Consider the following 18,046-nt stretch of genomic DNA (forward strand, 5'->3'; position numbering starts at 1 on the left):
CCCACTGTCATTTGACGAAATGAGAAATTCTCATAAGAGTTACTAGTCAGTAAGATGCATTTCTAGTCAGCACTGTTTTCCACAATATTCATGAGTCATTGAATTTTCTGCATATATTAACAAAAAAAAAAATTTCCACAGGGGGTGTAGCATGATTTTTTTTTTTTTAATGTGTCCCCTCACTTTCCTATTCCCCTGCTTTTCCAATATACACTGCATATATGCTTTGATACTTCAAGCTCGATCTGGGAGCATCGGTATATGCAATGGGATTCAACCAAACATTGCTCCAGGGCTATTGGGTCTAATTTGATCTATAGTGTTGTAAGGAAAGTTTCAGAGAGGCGCCCGTGTGTGTGTGCTTGTAAACCCTCCACCTTTGAAGTGGTTTCGGAGTACATCAGTCGTGCCACAAATCCATAAAAAGAGAGAAAGAGATAAAAACAACTTGTAAAAGGCTTGTATAGACATACAGCAGGAAACGGGACAAGCATAATGCTGCTTTATTCTACACTGTGCTTTATTACTGGGCTTAAGCGGAAACGCGTCATTCAGTAAAATTACAAAAGAGAGTCCAGGGACCAGAGAAACGTGGAGTTGAGAACAGGGCAGAAGCTGCGGCAGCACTCCGACTGCTAATACAGCTCAATCTCATTGTGATAGGCTTGGCAAAAATCCACAGATACCACCCAGCACGCTCAACTGTGCTCAAAATGTCTGAAAATCTTTTTTTTTTTTTTTTGTTAACCCCATTTTACTGCATTGTTTCTGTAAGTTCGGACTTTTCCTCATGAGTTGAAGACCGTTAGTGCTAATGAAGAATGGCTATAAAACCAGAGTTGCTGAGAGTCTGATGGATTAGTGCAGTTTTTCTTCCTTTTTTTTTTTTTTTTTTTTTCAGCGTTTGAAAAAGCAGTGAAGCAAATCGGAGTTCTGACAGATGCATGGAATCGCAGAACAGAAGAAAACAGCAGACAGTTCTAAGAGGTGCAGCAAAAACTTTTGACACCAGTCCTTCAAGAGTTCTACATTCTCCATAAAGGATTACCCTGATTCTGCCAGTTGCATTGTTCCATTGTGTCTCACAATACAAAAACATGTCAAAAATATATTTTTAAAAAAGCATAATTGAAATGACAAAATGATATTCGGTGCTGTTACATTAAACAACATAAAAATTACAACCGTTGAAATGATAAAAGTACATATATTAGCATTTTAAACTGAAAAAAAAAAATAATTTAACAAATGACATTTGAAAAATTAACAAGTTAATACATAAATAGGCAATTTACTAAACAGTTTTGAAAGTAACAATGTTCGGATCAAATCTGGCTCTTCTTATGTTCCACAATTAAATACCTTACAACCATACTGCATCTCTAAAGACTAGAGTTTACCTGCTTTACTTCAGTGTTTCATTTTTTTGTCTTTAAATTTTCTTAGTCATCCAGTAGGCCTACTCCTAGATAGAAGTAAAAGACTATAAAATATGCAAACTTATATACAGAGGAACAGAGCAAAAGAGAGAGAGAGATAGAGACATTTACAGTATATTCAGTAGATCATGTATATACTTGTATATATTTATAATAAAATGTCTGTTCTGTCTTGTCGGTTTTGTCAACTCTACATTTCCAGTTTGCTATGTAAACAGTTGCAGCTGAAACAGGAAGGAAGATGATGAAAAAGACCGAAAGGGAGAGAAAGACAGGTGATACTGAAATCCAACAGACTGAATGCATATCCTTGCAAAAGATCCTTGAATACCTGAATGATCATGTGTCGGAAAGATCTAGAAGGCAAAATACAACATTCTCGGAACCCTTCTGAAGACGCGTCGATTCAGAACTGAATTCCCTTTCGAAATGAGGTGAACTAACTACTGCTCCCCCCACCCCACTGTACAGACGCTTTACTCCTTGGTAAAGCCAATTAACAAGCTCTGGAATTATCATATATTTACAATAGTGCCATCTTTTATAATATGTCAGTTGCAAACCATAATTAAAAATCGCTAAAGTCCTTAATCTGCGACAAGAATTTCAAATACTGGCGTTCCATCCTCAACACCCGCGCGCGGGAAAACTCCTCTCGAATCAGTCTGAACGCTGAAGCAGCACATGTAAACACGCAATGTGATGCGGATTCTGACAATTGTGCAAAACGTACATAATGCCCACTTCATTGTAACCGTAAGCAAAACGTCGAGTGGGTGTAAATCGGTAAATGGCGGTGGCAAGCTGCACAGGTTTGTCATGTTTGTCAACAGATATTTGAAGGCTTAGCTGTTAGCTGTAGCTATAGTACTTTTATTTTTGTTTCTTTTTAATTTTTTTTATTTGTAAAGAAGAAGAGTGTTTCTGTTGTTTTGACATCATAATAATAATGAATGGCTGCTAGCGGTGTCGTAGCACAGTGCTGCCAGGTGCACGGACGCACTGCTGACGATTTGACGGCGCATGCGCGAACAAGGCGATCGAGGTTAGAAAAACCGCCAGGCGTTCGTTTTTAAAGCCAGCGCTCGGATCGAATGAAAACGTTGTTTGTTTGCGAATGTTTGCAGAGGCGGGAGGCAGATATGTCCGCATTCTGTTCTATTTCATAATGATCCTGATTCTCTTTAAACTCTCTTACGAGAGGAGGCCTTTTTGCATTTGTAAGTAGTATATACACATATATACACAAACGGAATTCGTTTTCCTACCCTTGTGTGTGTGTTTGTTGGCGGATAAGGAATATCGGATATCGGATCGAGAGGAATGCCTGCAGATTGCAGCTGCCGATTTGAGATTATTCCCAGTGGTAAAAGTCCAAAGCAGACAGGTGGTTTCGAACTCCATCTTAAATCTAAAAAAAAAAAAAATTACAGCTCTACATATTGAATAGCCGGTTTCTATACACACATAGAAAATATATGCATATAAATACATATATGAGTTTTGGGATTAATATCGTATGTATCCATATATATGCTGTACAGGTGCATAAATATGAATACATATTGCTTGAACGTCTGCTATACACATATTGTATGTACGGTATATATAAACAGGATTGTTTATCTCAAACCTCTTTAAGATGGTCTCTTAACTACAAGGTCAGGACATATTTAGAAAAGGTAAGGCTGCATTATTGGACAACCCTTCCCATGCACCCTTTCTCTCACCACAGAGAAAAACTAGAAGAGAAATAAAAATAAATATTCTTCATTTTGAGCAGTAATTGTAAACTAGCGAAGTGAGCGGCCTCAACGGGCCATCGGAAATAGTTCTGCCAGTATTCAAAAGCATATCAGCAATCTATATGTATGCATTTATGCATATAGTCATATATGGTCTTTTTATACATATACTGTGTCCTCTTCTTCTTCTTTTTTTTTTTTTTTTTTTTGCTTTTTTCTCAATTTTTTTTATACAACTCTTAAACCGATTGGCACAGCAAGAGATGCAGTGGTCCAATTATGTTACATGTACGAGTCTTTTTTTTTCTTCTTTTTTTTCTGTTTCATTTGTGATAAAAAGGTTTGGTCATTTGGTCCCTACACAACTAAGGAATGACAGGTAAGTCTCCCAGCGGACGGAGGCTGCAGTTTGTGGCAGCCATTGCCCCTGGAAACGGACAGGCACTCCAAGAAAAAAGTTGGCCATCCCGAATTGAAGCAAGTTCTTGCCCTCCAAAAAGTTCTGTCTTTCAAGTTTTTGTTCTTTTTTTATCCATTTTGTTGGTTTCTAAAACAGCTCTTTAAAAAGTTTTCCCAAAGATGTTCAATATTACATGATTCCCATCTAAAAGTCTATCTTCGTTTTAAAAAGTGTTTTTTCCATACTACTTATTCATAGATTCAAAGCCTTTTGAGGGCTTGGATTGTTTTTCTTTTTCTTTTTCTTTTTAAATATATATATTTTTTGTGTTGGTCTTCAGTAGTGTGTCCTGTGGTCCTGTAAAATAAGGGCTCGGGGGTTCGGAGAAGGGAGTACGGTATGGTCCAGTAACACCGTGGCTCCCCTGAGTTAAACACTGAAGTCCAGAAAGGTCCATTGAGCCTGGTGGTGGTGGTGGTGGTATATCACGCGGCTACGTCCTCCACATGTCCCGCTTCAGTTCTACTGTATCCCCAGCCCCGATGATCTTGGTCTGTTGTGTTTTCAAATACATTTGGCATGTTATCAACATGTGTTCCAGCTCTACAAAACCTAGGAAGGAAACACAAAAAGAACGAAAGCATTTAAAGGTATGAAATGAAAATTCATCCCATCTAGTCAGCATGTGATTTTAATTTGTTAATTCATTTGTTTGACATTGTAATGTTTAATCACACTGTCATAACTGGATCTCCTGGTGAAAACATTACACTTGTCTGGTGATGTGCTGTTTCACTGTGACTTTAAAGACCACTTGTGGCTTTTAATCCATGCTTTTTAGCTTAGTCCATCTGTTGCTGGTGTATTAAACATTTGACAAACATTTTTACATTCTTTTTTTACAATGTTTTAAATTATAATAATAATTATAATAATTACAAAATTATTGTTAAATGATAGCTACTATACATAATGTTTTATTAATTATTGCTTATTTTAATTATTAATACAAATAATTATAATATTATTCACATAATTCTATAATATACAGTTTTTTTCCTCTTCTGGGAAATTAGGCAATAAATAAAAATTATTTGTATTAATCAAGCTATTCAACAAAAACACACACACAGACATACATACATACATGCATGCATTCATACATAAATACACACACACACACACACACACACACACACACACATATATATATATATATATATATATATATATATATGTGTGTGTGTAATTTATTTTGGTATGTCACCAAAGATATATGTAGAGTTCTCTGTTTTTACAAATAAACTCAATATATATATTAATACAAATAAATCTTTAGTCTTAAATTTAGACTGTCTGAAGTTTAGATTTTTTATATTGTTATAATGATGTTTAGCTATGTTTTGCTGTAAAACAACAGAAATACTGATAAGCAAAATGATTTTTGCAGTGTATCTAGAAAAGGGTTTAATGTATGAGGTCAGTGCTGAGATGTGCAGGAGCCGTACTGTGGGAGATGCCTCACTAGCTGTGTAAGTAGGTAATAACCTGGCCCAGTTAAAAGGCATCAGCAGGGTAAATTAATGACACGCATTGATTTTCCATCTTCATTTAGATGAGGATATGTGAGATGATCTGAGATACATGGAAATGACTAATCTTTCTCCCTCCGTCACAGCCCTTCCCCCGACTAAAGAAGGAAGGAGTCCTATTTAATATCATATTCTGTCAACATGAAACAGCACAAGCCATTTTAGGCAAATAGTCACATAGTATGTGTGTATATTTGTATCTTTTGGCTCCAAGGTGATATGGCTAACCTATCGTTCCCTGTGCGCAGCGGCGGCCTTCACCCCCAGGGTCAGGGGTGGCTGGGGGGAGGGACGGGGCTAATATGGGCGGTTGGCATCCTTTGGCCTCTTCAGCTGCACTTTGAGTCTCTTCATGCCAATCTGAAAGCCGTTCATGGACTGGATGGCGGCCTGAGCGCTGCCCGGGTTATCAAAGCTCACAAATCCTGAAGAACGAAGGGAGAAAGATGGAGACAGAGAGAGGACGACAGGTTAGCACCAGATGGATGAGAAGGTAATGCGATGGACAGATGGACGTTAGATAGGATTGTGGGAAGATGTTGTGAGAAATGAGGCCAGAAATGAGTTTATGACAGAGAATGAGGTGAGCGTGAAATGAAGGGAGGGAGGGTATCAAACAAGTTTACTTTACTCATCGTGACACATATTTAACACATTTTTAACATCCAACATATATGCACAAATTCAATCAATACAGTACAACAGCATACATTTTATACACAATAATCAGAAGCACAGAGAACATGCACAACCTAATACACAATATCCAGTCGCTCCTAGCATTAGCTTGAGGCAGTTAGCCAGAACGCCTTTTTAATGATGTGCAGAGAACAGAAAACTGCAAATAATTAACCTGCTAATTTTAAGATAGTCTAATGTCTTAAAATTTGTACTGTGCGAGCAACTGCACTGGGAAGCACAAATAGTGACGCTACTAATTTAACTACATTTTTTGTAGAGTAAAAATAGTTTAGCTGTTGTCAACTTAGTATAGTTTTTCCAGTCATAAGCTGTTGTTAAAAATGTCTCTGCTGCTGGTACTAAAGTTTAAAAAATTTAATTATTTATAGTAATTATTATTTTTAACAAATACATAATTGAATATATGAGCTACAAATAATGTCGCTACGTAACTACATTTTCAAAACAGCATAGTTTTCCCAATCATAAGCTGGTTTTTAATAACCACATGAAATTGTTGATGTATTTCCTATTTAAAAAGAAATTCGTAGAAAGGTTCGTAGAAAGTGCGATAGCTTTTTAAAACTGTCATTTTGATTTTATGGGGGTTCGTTTGTAATTTGTAGTGTAGCTACTTCATTAAAAAGTTAGCCTGAATTACTACAAAAATGCATTATTTATTATTGTTTACAATTTATATCGTTTTGTAGTTATTCTGGTAAACAAAACCTGTTCTTCAAATCTTAGCAAATGACAGCCGAATTCTGCAATTTAACACACAAACATTTCAACGCAAATGATTTGCTCTCATTTTCTCATCTATTTTCTCCCTCTCTCTCGGCTGTTCTGTCTTGAGGTATTGTGCTCATTTCAGCTGGCTCAGCATTTTAAATCATCACGTCTGAGTCTCTGAAACACCTCCCGCTAACTGCGTTTATATTAAGTTGAAATCGAATAGCGTTGTGTTTGTTCATGCATGGGATGCCTCTGATAAGTCAAGGAGCCAGTGAAGCTGCAGATAGCGCTAATTAAAATATAGAGGTTCACATCAGTCACGAGCAGGACACGTGAACACGCTTCTGCGGTTTCCCCCTACAGCCTGGTGCCCATAAAGATGCTACACTACATCCTCTTCTTTTTTCCTTTAATTTCCCATTCATTCTTTTATCCTGTCTCAAGCCAGGTGAACACTGTGTGGTTTTTTTTGTCCTGTCCTGTTGCATCTCAGACTGGATGATGAAACATTTTAGGTGTAAAATATGCATATTATCTACGACTTTGACCAAGTCTCCAGGGTTTGCTCTGACTTTGGCATTTACACGAAACCGAAGTAATAACATAAATCCAAACTTAAAACCCCCAAACTTCACAAATTGATTTGCAACTTTAGTTTTTTTTGATAGTCTGTTTACAATGATAATATATCATAAGATATTTAATTGTCACAAGCTCACATCCACGTTTTAGAGGACCGTTATTGCTTTTCAGACACCGGAAAACATGCTATGATTCATTGTAAAAGTTGCTTACCGATGAACGTGTTAAATAAAAAGTGATCTAAAACTTAATTTAGCCCGACAAACGTTTTGTAGCAAAAACCACACAGTGCGCACCCGGCTTCAATCGAAAGCGTCGCTGTGGTAGAGAAATGAGGTAAAAATGTTAATAGTGTGAGTAGGAATGAGAATAATCTTCACAGGTGTCTTATCATTTTTACCCACCAAAGCATTTACTTTGGTTTGTCGCCCGATCCACAAACACTTTGGAGGAGATGACATTACCGAAAGGCAGGAACATCTGCATCAGCTCGCCGTCCCCAAACTCCTGAGGGAGGTGATAAATAAACAGGTTACAGCCCTCTGGCCCTGGAGACAGAGAAAGAGAGAGAAAGACAAGAAGGATTGTGGGATAAAGAAGATTAGAGAGGCGGTTAGACGGGAGAGGAAGAGAGCAGATAGCACAGAAAGAATAGGTGGAAATGAGAGGAATAAAAAGAGATGGAGGGCAAAACAAAGACACAACTGGTGAAATTAGACTTGGCTTGCCGGAGTAGAAACTTTATTGAACAGTTCCCCTGGAATCTGAAAGTAGCAATTCTCTCCTTAAGTTGTATAGATGAATTAACCGTACAAAATAAATACTCAGCGGTGACACTTCCAGGTTCTTCAGGCACTCCTGAAAAGATTTGTTTTAGATTAGTGCTTGACCAAAGAGTGCTGTATAGGCGAAACCAGTTTACAATAAGTTACTGGAGATTGGGGATTCTTCACATTTCTATATGGAGAAAGGACAAACATCTCGGTTGAAATGATTATAGTTCACGGATCATGGTCATTATGATCTCCTCTGCTGAATGACCTTGAGCTTTTTCATCAAATCACGGCACTTACTCCAATTGCAAAGGCTTTTTTTTTTCTTGGGACTTATATAAGGCCCATCATGCAACACAGCCCACAATCCAATGGGAATGACGGCAGCATAGACACTAGCAATACTAATAAAATGTAACTGGCATTGTATTTATTTTGTATGCTTTTTGTAGTATATTACATTTTTTATTTACTTTTATATGCATCATTTGTCAAGCTTGTTGAAACCAACAACTACAGTAACAAAAAATTATATACTAAATAAATATAAACTGGTTTTGTCCATTACTCAAATGGAACCTTTGTACATCAATTTCTAATAAACCAACATTATAACATTAAATGCATAACAGATCTTGAGAATCACAAAAGGCAAACTTTCTCTATATCTGCATTCCCCGTTAACTAATCATGCACATGGGGTTCTGACATTTGCATAGCAGTCATCTTTTTTGTAAAGCAAGAGTACAGTAACTTTCATCCGGAGCATCAAATTGTTTGGTTTGTTGGTGATCTTTCAGTATAGTTTACAATAGCAGCCACTGGAGGGAGACGAATCCACAATCTTGCGTTTAATGTTTCACAAAGTAAACCAAGAACACCAAATTTAATTTAAAGGATCATTCTAAGTTATTTCCTTAATGTCTGTTGATCTCTGACAGGCCGTCAATCTTGAAAGGGTTTGTTGAACTCTTCACTGCTTTCATTTGGAGTCTACAGTATTTACTATCAGATCGAAAAAAAATTGTCTGTGGTAATCAATAGCTGTTTATTTTTATTTTAAGGGTATAATAACGGGTGTCTGTTTGAATAAATTATAAAAATGTAATTAATTCCTGTGATGAAAAGCTGCATTTTCAGCAGCCATTACTTCAGTTTTCAGTATCCTTCAGAAATCATTCTATCAATTTGCTGCTTAAGAAACATTTATTATTCTTATCAATGCTATTATTAATGAAGACAGTTGAAGAATATTTGTATGAATATATATATATATATATATATATATATATATATATATATATATATATATATATATATATATGTATATTTTTTTTTACATTGCATAAAAAGTTCAAAAGAACAGAAATCTTTTGTAACATTGTAAATGTCTTTACTGTCACTTTTGATTAATTTAAAGCGTCCTTTCTAAATCTTACTAACCATTAACTTTTAAATGGCAGCGTAACTGCTGCATACAGCACAATCGATGTATAAAAGCAAAATTTTTATAGGACATCAATGAAAAGACAATTTATGGAAAATGTCACACAGAGTGCCCGATCTGAATCCTTCACTCTTACAGGTGACCTATCTGGATGCGACAGACTCACCTTCTCTCTGTTGCTGAGGGATGATGGGAGGCGGCTGGGGAAAGGCCTGGCTGATCTGTCCATATGCAGCGGGGAAGGCTGCTGAGACACACACACACACACGCGCCAATGTGTCAGATAACACACACACACACAATTCACACCTCTTATTCCAGCACACGTAGACACAGCACATGCACTTTTTATTAACTCGGAACCAGGAGAGTGACAAACAGCCTCCTTTTGAGTGACAGACCTGCATATTGTTGGACTCCGGCATAGGCCTGCTGTAGGGGGTCTGCTGCAGTGGGACTCTGAGCTGCGGAAAGAGAGAGACGAGAGCATTACAGACACAGCCAGGGTCACTGAGTGCGTTTGAGTGTGTTCGGGCAGAGCTGTGCGCCAGGAATGAGCTTACCTCACTTCCCTCCCCCTCACCGTTCACCCCCAAACAATTAAGCCGTGGCGCTCGCACTGGGCCCTGCCAAGCTTCCCCGCTGCCCGAGAGTTGGAAAGACAGCCGGAGAGTGTACGGAGAACAATATAGATCTATGGCTCTACACGGCACATCAATCAGCTGAGAGCTTTCACAGTAATAAAGCCAATTCAGGCCCAGCCCGCAACGCTCTGTTCTAAACACCGATACACACTTAACGCTGCTAAAACACTAACACGATAAACACGGCAGCATCCACACTCAGGATTGGGTGTTTGGAGCTCATTTGAGGAACATTTCACTTAAATGCTGGGAGAATTCAGCCCAATATGAACATCCTGTCATAATTTACTCACCCTCATGTTATTCCAAACCTGTATGCACATAAGAGAAAACGAAGGTGGCCTAGATTTTCAGTGAATTACACTGGAAATTACAATGCCTTTCTGCAATACTTGGTCACAGATGTCATATTTCCTAATATTTGTTATAGAATTGCCATGGATGATGTATCAGACTGCTTACCTGAGGAACTGAAAGCAATGCAGCTTTCAAATATCTTGTATTACACCTTGAACTCTCGTTTTGTTTTAAATGTAATTAGTGCCATCATTTTAGTTATCAATGGTATTGATCATGAAAATGACTTTAGAGAACTTCAGTATTAATATTAATATAATGTTACAGTGTTGGTCTTGTTAGGCAGATATTTTTGAACACAAATTTTAAGATAATATAATTAAAATGTTAAAATAATTTATAATGTTATATAGACATTGTTATACTATTCCGTAAACAATAATGTTAATATATGTATTGTAATGTTAGTGTATATAAATGACAACTATGTAAATGTCATGATTCAGTTAGTGAAAAACAGTACACAAAACATGCATTAATTATTTGTACATTTCAATGTAAGCAAGACTTAACATTGATTTGATTGTATTTTAATTTTTTTTTCCAAAACTCTGTGAAGAAAAAAACTAATGTAGCAAATTGGAGTATATATATATATATATATATATATATATATATATATATATATATATATATGTGTGTGTGTGTGTGTGTGTGTGTGTGTGTGTGTGTGTGTGTGTGTGTATTAATATACATATAATAAAAATAAATGTTAATTATTTGTTGGATGCAAAGAAGATTTTAACTGAGCCGAATAATGGCAACACTGCCTACTGTAGACCAGCATATAAATCTATACAATTTAGACATTTTGCAAACTGAAACTGTTATTGAACTTAACTGAATCAATACTGAACTGACTTGAGTTGAACACTATTGTCTTCTGTAGAGCTGCTTATAGCAAATATTTGTCTCATAACTGATCAATTCTGCAACGACAGCACCTTTTTTACTGTGAAGCTTTGACACGATCTGTATTGTATAACATGACTTGACTCGGTTCAATGATGGTTGTTGTGTATCCTAATGGACACTGTTAAGTACAGGGCTGCTAAACAAAAGCCTATAGGATTGAACTCCAGAAGGTGTGAGCATAACCCCTTGCCCTTGAGCTTTAAATAAAAGCATCTGCCAAATACAATGCATGCACATATAACTATAGCCACACTACAACAACAACGATATCACTCTACAAAGCTGACGACACCAAACAAACACAAAGAAACTACTCACGTCTTTCTCGTCACTCGCTCTGTCTACCATATAATGTATACATAAACATACACACACAGACACACACACACACAGTAAAACAACACTGCACGACACTAACGTCTGAGGGAGTTCTATACCTTCTGAGAGAGACGACAGGAAGCAGCTTCCCTGAACCCCAAAACAACTTCTCTGTGCCACGCCCAGGCCGCCCTTCTCCGAGTCTTCCCTAAACACCACTTCCTGCAAAACTGGGATACAGGCATTTGCTTTTCTTTGTGGCACTGGATGTGAAAACCACTTGATAACACACACAGACTCGCACTGTGACAGCTAACAGCCAACCTCTGGCATTTCCAAACACGGAAACATGTTTAATCCCATGCTTTAGTGTTTAATAAAAGACTGCTGACTCAAGTAGAAGATCACTTCTATTCTTAAACACACAAGTAAATAGTGCACAATATACAATGCTTTATGCACAAACAACATTTGATTATACTGCAAGAAATACTGACATTTATTGTCAAAATAGGATGACAACATTCATATGTTACTGTCTATTATAAGTGTATATTATTAGTCCTGTATATTACTGTTAAAAAAGTAACCATAAAGTTTTTAGATAGATTTTAAGGTTCAAATCTGCCATGTTTCTGCTGTGTATCTGTGAATGAGAGCGTGAAGTACCTGGGTAAGGATGGATTCCATTGGTAAACATGGCCTCCGCTGGGGCCTGGCCATTGGCCTGAGGAGGAGGCAGCCCTGTGAAACCGTTGACACTAATTGGAGATGGAATGCTGGTCACCGTGGGAGCCGTGATGCCAGGGGGTGTGCTTCCACCTGGGGGCGGGGCCAAGGAGAAGAGCGCATATTTGGAATATTGGAATCCATTTGGATTTGATGGCCTTTTTTTATATTCTAAATTAACATCATTCTTTAGTAAAAAGCAATGCGTAAACAAACCTTAAATATTTTTATTTGAAAGTTTTCTCTAAATTGGCTTTTGCATTTTACATTTACATTTTAAATAAAAACAAACAAACAAAAAACGACTTACATTTACATCTTACAATTACCATTTTAATTTCTCTTATTATATATTAAATGAATACAAATAAATACAAAATAACACTACAGTAAGGTCTCATTAGTTAATATTTGTTAATGCCCTAAATAACCAATACATTTACTACAGTATTTATTCGTATTATTAACATTAATGATTAATAAATATACATGTTCGTTATTCATGTAAGTTCAGTTCTATTTAATAATGAAAGATACAACTTTTGATTTTAAAATAATGTATTTTAAGTATCACTCTTAGCTAATGTAGGTACCAATGTTAATTTTATTAACTATTAAATGCATATTGTGTGTGTGTGTGTGTGTGTATCACTCTTAGCTAATGTAGGTACCAATGTTAATTTTATTAACTATTAAATGCTTATTGTGTGTGTGTGTGTGTGTGTATGTGTATGTGTGTATGTATATATATATATATATATATATATATATATATATATATATATATATATATATACACACACACACACACACACACACACACACACACCTATAACAGGTGCAAACATGGTTCTTTAACAGGCTTCTACACAATTAACAATGAAGTATAAATATTAAAATAAATAATGAAGCAATTCATTATTAATAATAAAAGGTTTATAGGTCATGTTCTTATAAACCATCTATGAGATGGGGTGGTGGGGGGAGCAAAAATGATAGCCATGAATAATTAAAAGACTTAAAAGCTGAAACCCCTACTGTCTGGGAATGTCTGCATATGTGTGTGTGTGTTTCCTCACCTGATGTTGGGGTCATGGGAGCCCCTGGGAGGCCGTTGATGGTGGCCATGTGTTGCATCTGTGCGGCAGCAAAAGCTGCCATAGGGCTGAGATATCCTCCCTGACCCACTGATGCCATCAGTGCTGCCTGCTGCTGAACCTGATGGCCCACACACACACACCACTTCAAATATACGCATATAATACCATGCCAAGACAACATAATCACATAATGCATGGAGCACTGTGTATAATCAAGACTTTAGAGTCGACAGATTTTTCCACTGAGACGGTGCAGTTTTGTTGGGGATAGTGCGTAATGAGAGAGTGAGAGAGCTCTTGCCTGTGCATAGGCACCGTACGCTCCAAACTGCAGGGCCATCGGATTGAAGATGCCCATCTGACCGGCCATCTGCTGCATGCGTCGAATGGTCCGTTCCTTATCTGTGTCTGCAAACTTCACCACCAGGCTGGAAGAAGCGCCCTGAAACACACACACACACACACACACAAAATGAGGATCCTTTGTGCTAATGATACAAAAGTGCATGATCACATGTGCTGGCACTCACAGGCATGGTTTGGCTGCCGTGTAAAGCACTAATAGCGGCCTGAGCTTCTGCATGAGTGGAATACTTCACAAACGCACAACCTGAAGAGAGAGAGGGGAAAAAACTGTCAAAAACACTCTCTTTGACATTTATAGACATTTCTAGGCCTCCACATCTTATTTTTTTGAGTTTCAGCAAAATGAAAAAAAGTAAAAAAAAAAAAGAAAATGCTGAGAGAACACAGGTAAGATGACCCTCTAACTGGCCCCTCGGACAAGAAGCCATGAATTATTTTTTATAATATATATTATATTATGTATAATCAGCAAACTTCAATCATTTTAGACAAACAGACTGAAGCCAATAACCTTTGCTGTTTCCATCAGGACCTCTGAGGATGGTGCACTCCTCTATGCTCCCGAAGGACTCAAAAAGGCGCCGCACGTCGTCCTCACATTGCTGCTTATTCAGCATGCCAACGAAAAGTTTTCTGTCTTCTGAAACAAACACAGAGAAGTTGTTACAGACTAGTACACAGGACAACAACATCTGTCTGCTGTCTTTTATTGCTGCTCATTTCATCCACACCGCCTCTTTTTTTCTCGGTCTACTATATTTTATATGCTGTTTGCATTTTCCTTACTATTTGCAAAAAACGAGTGTTTTATTATTAAAGACGACTGAATCCGATAATAATGCTCAAAATAAACAAGCATGCGGTCGATGAGAACCGTAAAATTAAAAGTCACCATTGCTACAGTGCAAACAAACTAATTCAAATGAACAGAAGCTCTTTAAACACATTCATTCATGCTTTTTAGCCACCTAATATACAATTATCTGTGTCTAAATCCAGAAAAGCACGAAAAAAAGCCTGTCGGTGCTACTGTATAATGAAATGAGTTTATGAGCGAGATATCTGTGGAGAACCTTTCGCCTAGTCTATTCTGCCACCTCAGGAGTCCTTGTTTATTGTTTGTGCGTTTATTTATCAGATTATGTAGACATTATTGAATTACACATCAGCGTGAGAGGAACAAAAGCGCTATTGTTTCAGGGTTTTATTAGGCTGTAATTGCAGTGTCAATGCGGCATGTTTTAAACTCAAGACAAGGCACGGAGTAAAAAAAAAAAAGGCACATATTTATAGGACACCAAGGGAATTGGACTGGATATGACAGTGTGTAAACATGCACACACACATTTATCTTACCATCTAAATGGTGACATACCCTGGATATCTATTGTTTTTTAATAAACTATACTATAAATATAAGACTTACTCATAACAATTGTGCGTAAATTATTATAGGGAAACGTGCTTTAAACAACTGAACATTCTGTTTGATAATGAAGCTCAGTTTGCGTAGGTAAACTTGTGCATGTGTAATATATAATGTGTGTGTGTATGATGGATGATGCAGGAGAGATATTAATGAGCACTACTGTGTATGAGTATGTGTGTTCATGTGTTTGTCCAGGCCTGCCGCTCACTAACACGCTCTGACAGGGTGTCCTTGCCCAGTCAACAAGACTAATCTCTAGTCCGGTCTCTCACTGTGGGGAATGTTTACAAGTGCGCTGCTCGTATGCAGGATGAGACACGCACACACGACGCAGGTAACAGGAATGCCACCGAAAACAGCTCAAATTCAAACAGCATGTCAAGTCAAAGAGTGAGTGTGCTGACAAATGATCTACAAACTGCATTTGATTTAAGATAAATCAATACCATAAAGTTAAAAAATAAAATATATATAACTGTAAATTTTATACGTTCATTCTATGAATCACACGTACGCATATTTGAGAAATGATTGTACGATTAAATTAAGGATGGTTTCTGTGTGACATATTTCTGTTTCATAAATGAGGCCCATGAACTACAAGCAGAATTTGATTTGAATAAAGGCCAAATCAAAAGTATGAACAAACAAACAAACAAATTACATTTTTTACAAATAGAAATTATGGAGCTCCGTACATGGCATGCAGGGAAAAAAAGTAGGATAAATCGTCCGCACGATTTACTAATTCGTTCCCTCGATTTACTGACTCGTGTACACTATTTATAAATCGAGAGAACGAATTAGTAAATTGTGCGCACAATTTATTTATTTATTTCTTGAATGTGCTGGGCTCAGTAAGAAATGTCAAAATGAGATGGAGTGAAAATTGTTTACAAGTGTCAAATTGAATGATTTAAAAATAATTTACATTTGTAAAAATTCTATTCAATTCAAGTTTATCTGTGTAGGGCTTTCTACGATACAATTACAATACCATTTTTTTTCTACAATATTTAGTAGTAGCTTATAAAAAAATGAGAGGACATGAATGTGAAGACAAATGATCTACAAGCTGTATGATTTAAGGTCAATTTGCGTAATCATATAACATAAATAATACAACTTTTTAAATAAATTAATATTGTACACATTTTTGGATAAATTAAAATTCTATAATAATGAACAAAAATACATTTTTGATTAGAAATGTCAAATGAAAGGGAGTGAAGAAGACGACATGAATTATTATTAATATTTAATATATATATATATATATATATATATATATATATATATATATATATATATATATATATATATATATATATATATATATATATATATATATATATTTTTTTTTTAATAAAACAAATTCAGTCCTTCTTCCCTTTGGGCTATGAATAAATCCAGCAGTCTGATTCACAAAACTTGCCAATAATTTATACGTAAATCATTTTGAACCTTGAAAATGACATGACATTGTTCCAGGATCAGCATTCCAATCAACCAGCTGTTGTCGTCTGATTTAAGGGCTTGAGGATTTTTTTCAGGGTTTGGTTAAGGCCTCTGATTGGTTGACAGGATTGTTGTTCCAGGGACAGCAAGGGTCACTGATCTGTAAACATGTCCTTCATGTAGATCCCATTGTGCACATTTCCTGGTAATAGCGTGACAGAAAAAGCTATTTTGTTTAGAACAACAAGTCTTTCATTTAGTTGTCTGTAACCCGTGTCTCCAACTGTTTCCTCTCATTCTCTCTGATATCCATCCTTATTTGTCTCTTATGACCAGCCCCCACCTCCTCGTCTTCTCTCTAACTCTCCTTCAAGTCTCTTTCTGTCTTTGTGTCTCTCACTTCCTTTCCTTGTCTTTCCCACTTTGACCTTTAGATCTCTCTCTCCATCCTGGCGTTTCACTTTAAATGACTAGTGAATGGATCGGTCGGGGACGGCACTTCGGTTTTGCCAGAGGAATCAGAGGGCTTTGCAGGGACATATATTGCGTTTTTACAGGGCTAACAGGGGGATAAATTCAGCTGTCCATCACGACGAAGACAATTGATCTGTCAAGTGTGAGTAAAGGAAGACACTCTCAATTAGAGGAAGGAACGTATGGCATGAAATGAAGGGAGAGACTGTGAAGGAGACACAGACTCTTTTATGTGTATGTCTCGCTCTCTCTGGGGGTCCATCAGTCTTGGTTATCTGGAAAATCTGACCCAAAACGCTGGAGAAACGAGCTCTCTCTCTCAACAAAATACTTCCACTTTGTCTGTTAGTGACACACAGACACACACATGCAAAGTCAGTCTCACTCCCATGAACACACACACACTTACAAATAAGTATTTTAGGCTAATATGACATTTTTATGTTGTTATGATGTCACAGAAGAAAAAAGTTTTTTTCCCCCCTTTATCTCATAAGAGAACTTCCTAAGATATTTTTGTTCTTATTAAGACATGATGTAATCAGGAAACCCTTTGAAGTTATGAGGTCATAGAAGAAATTTTTAAGGAACTTAAAGGTCTTTTAAGTTCTTATGATATCATAATGGGTACTTTTTAAGTTCTTAAGAAGTCATTGGAGAACCTTTTGATGTTTCTCTAAAACCAGCATCTATATTCTGGGTCTTCAAAGCATCTGGCTTCATTTTTTTTCTCAGTGATTTTAATGCTACCTAGAACCAATAAGCAGATATGAAGAAAATAATGAATAAACAAATACATAAATATACACATCTATTCTATCAATAGCCGTTCTATTCAAAATATTATTTCATATGATGATTT

At 36.6% G+C, this 18,046-nt stretch overlaps 1 protein-coding gene across 10 annotated transcripts in view; it reads right to left on the reverse strand.

Moving 5' to 3' along the window:
• Positions 1 to 488: 488 nt before the first annotated feature.
• celf4 (CUGBP, Elav-like family member 4) overlaps positions 489 to 18,046 on the reverse strand; it is a 110,570-nt gene continuing 93,012 nt past the window's right edge. For 2 of the 10 annotated variants that reach the window (XM_026196581.1, XM_026196574.1), the window contains exons 4-14: positions 14,335 to 14,463; positions 13,988 to 14,067; positions 13,759 to 13,899; positions 13,437 to 13,575; positions 12,298 to 12,450; positions 11,748 to 11,858; positions 9,796 to 9,858; positions 9,561 to 9,641; positions 7,579 to 7,722; positions 5,405 to 5,601; positions 489 to 4,196 (exon numbers count right to left, since the gene is read on the reverse strand). In XM_026196581.1, the coding sequence (XP_026052366.1) occupies positions 5,474 to 5,601; positions 7,579 to 7,722; positions 9,561 to 9,641; positions 9,796 to 9,858; positions 11,748 to 11,858; positions 12,298 to 12,450; positions 13,437 to 13,575; positions 13,759 to 13,899; positions 13,988 to 14,067; positions 14,335 to 14,463 (1,169 nt within the window). In that variant the 3' untranslated portion in view covers positions 489 to 4,196; positions 5,405 to 5,473. The remainder of the gene's footprint in view (positions 4,197 to 5,404; positions 5,602 to 7,578; positions 7,723 to 9,560; positions 9,642 to 9,795; positions 9,859 to 11,747; positions 11,859 to 12,297; positions 12,451 to 13,436; positions 13,576 to 13,758; positions 13,900 to 13,987; positions 14,068 to 14,334; positions 14,464 to 18,046) is intronic. The other 8 variants (XM_026196576.1, XM_026196577.1, XM_026196575.1 and 5 more) reach the window with 8 other exon arrangements.

This window comes from Carassius auratus, chromosome 21 (assembly GCF_003368295.1).
Source record: "Carassius auratus strain Wakin chromosome 21, ASM336829v1, whole genome shotgun sequence".
Classification (NCBI taxonomy): Eukaryota; Metazoa; Chordata; class Actinopteri; order Cypriniformes; family Cyprinidae; genus Carassius; species Carassius auratus.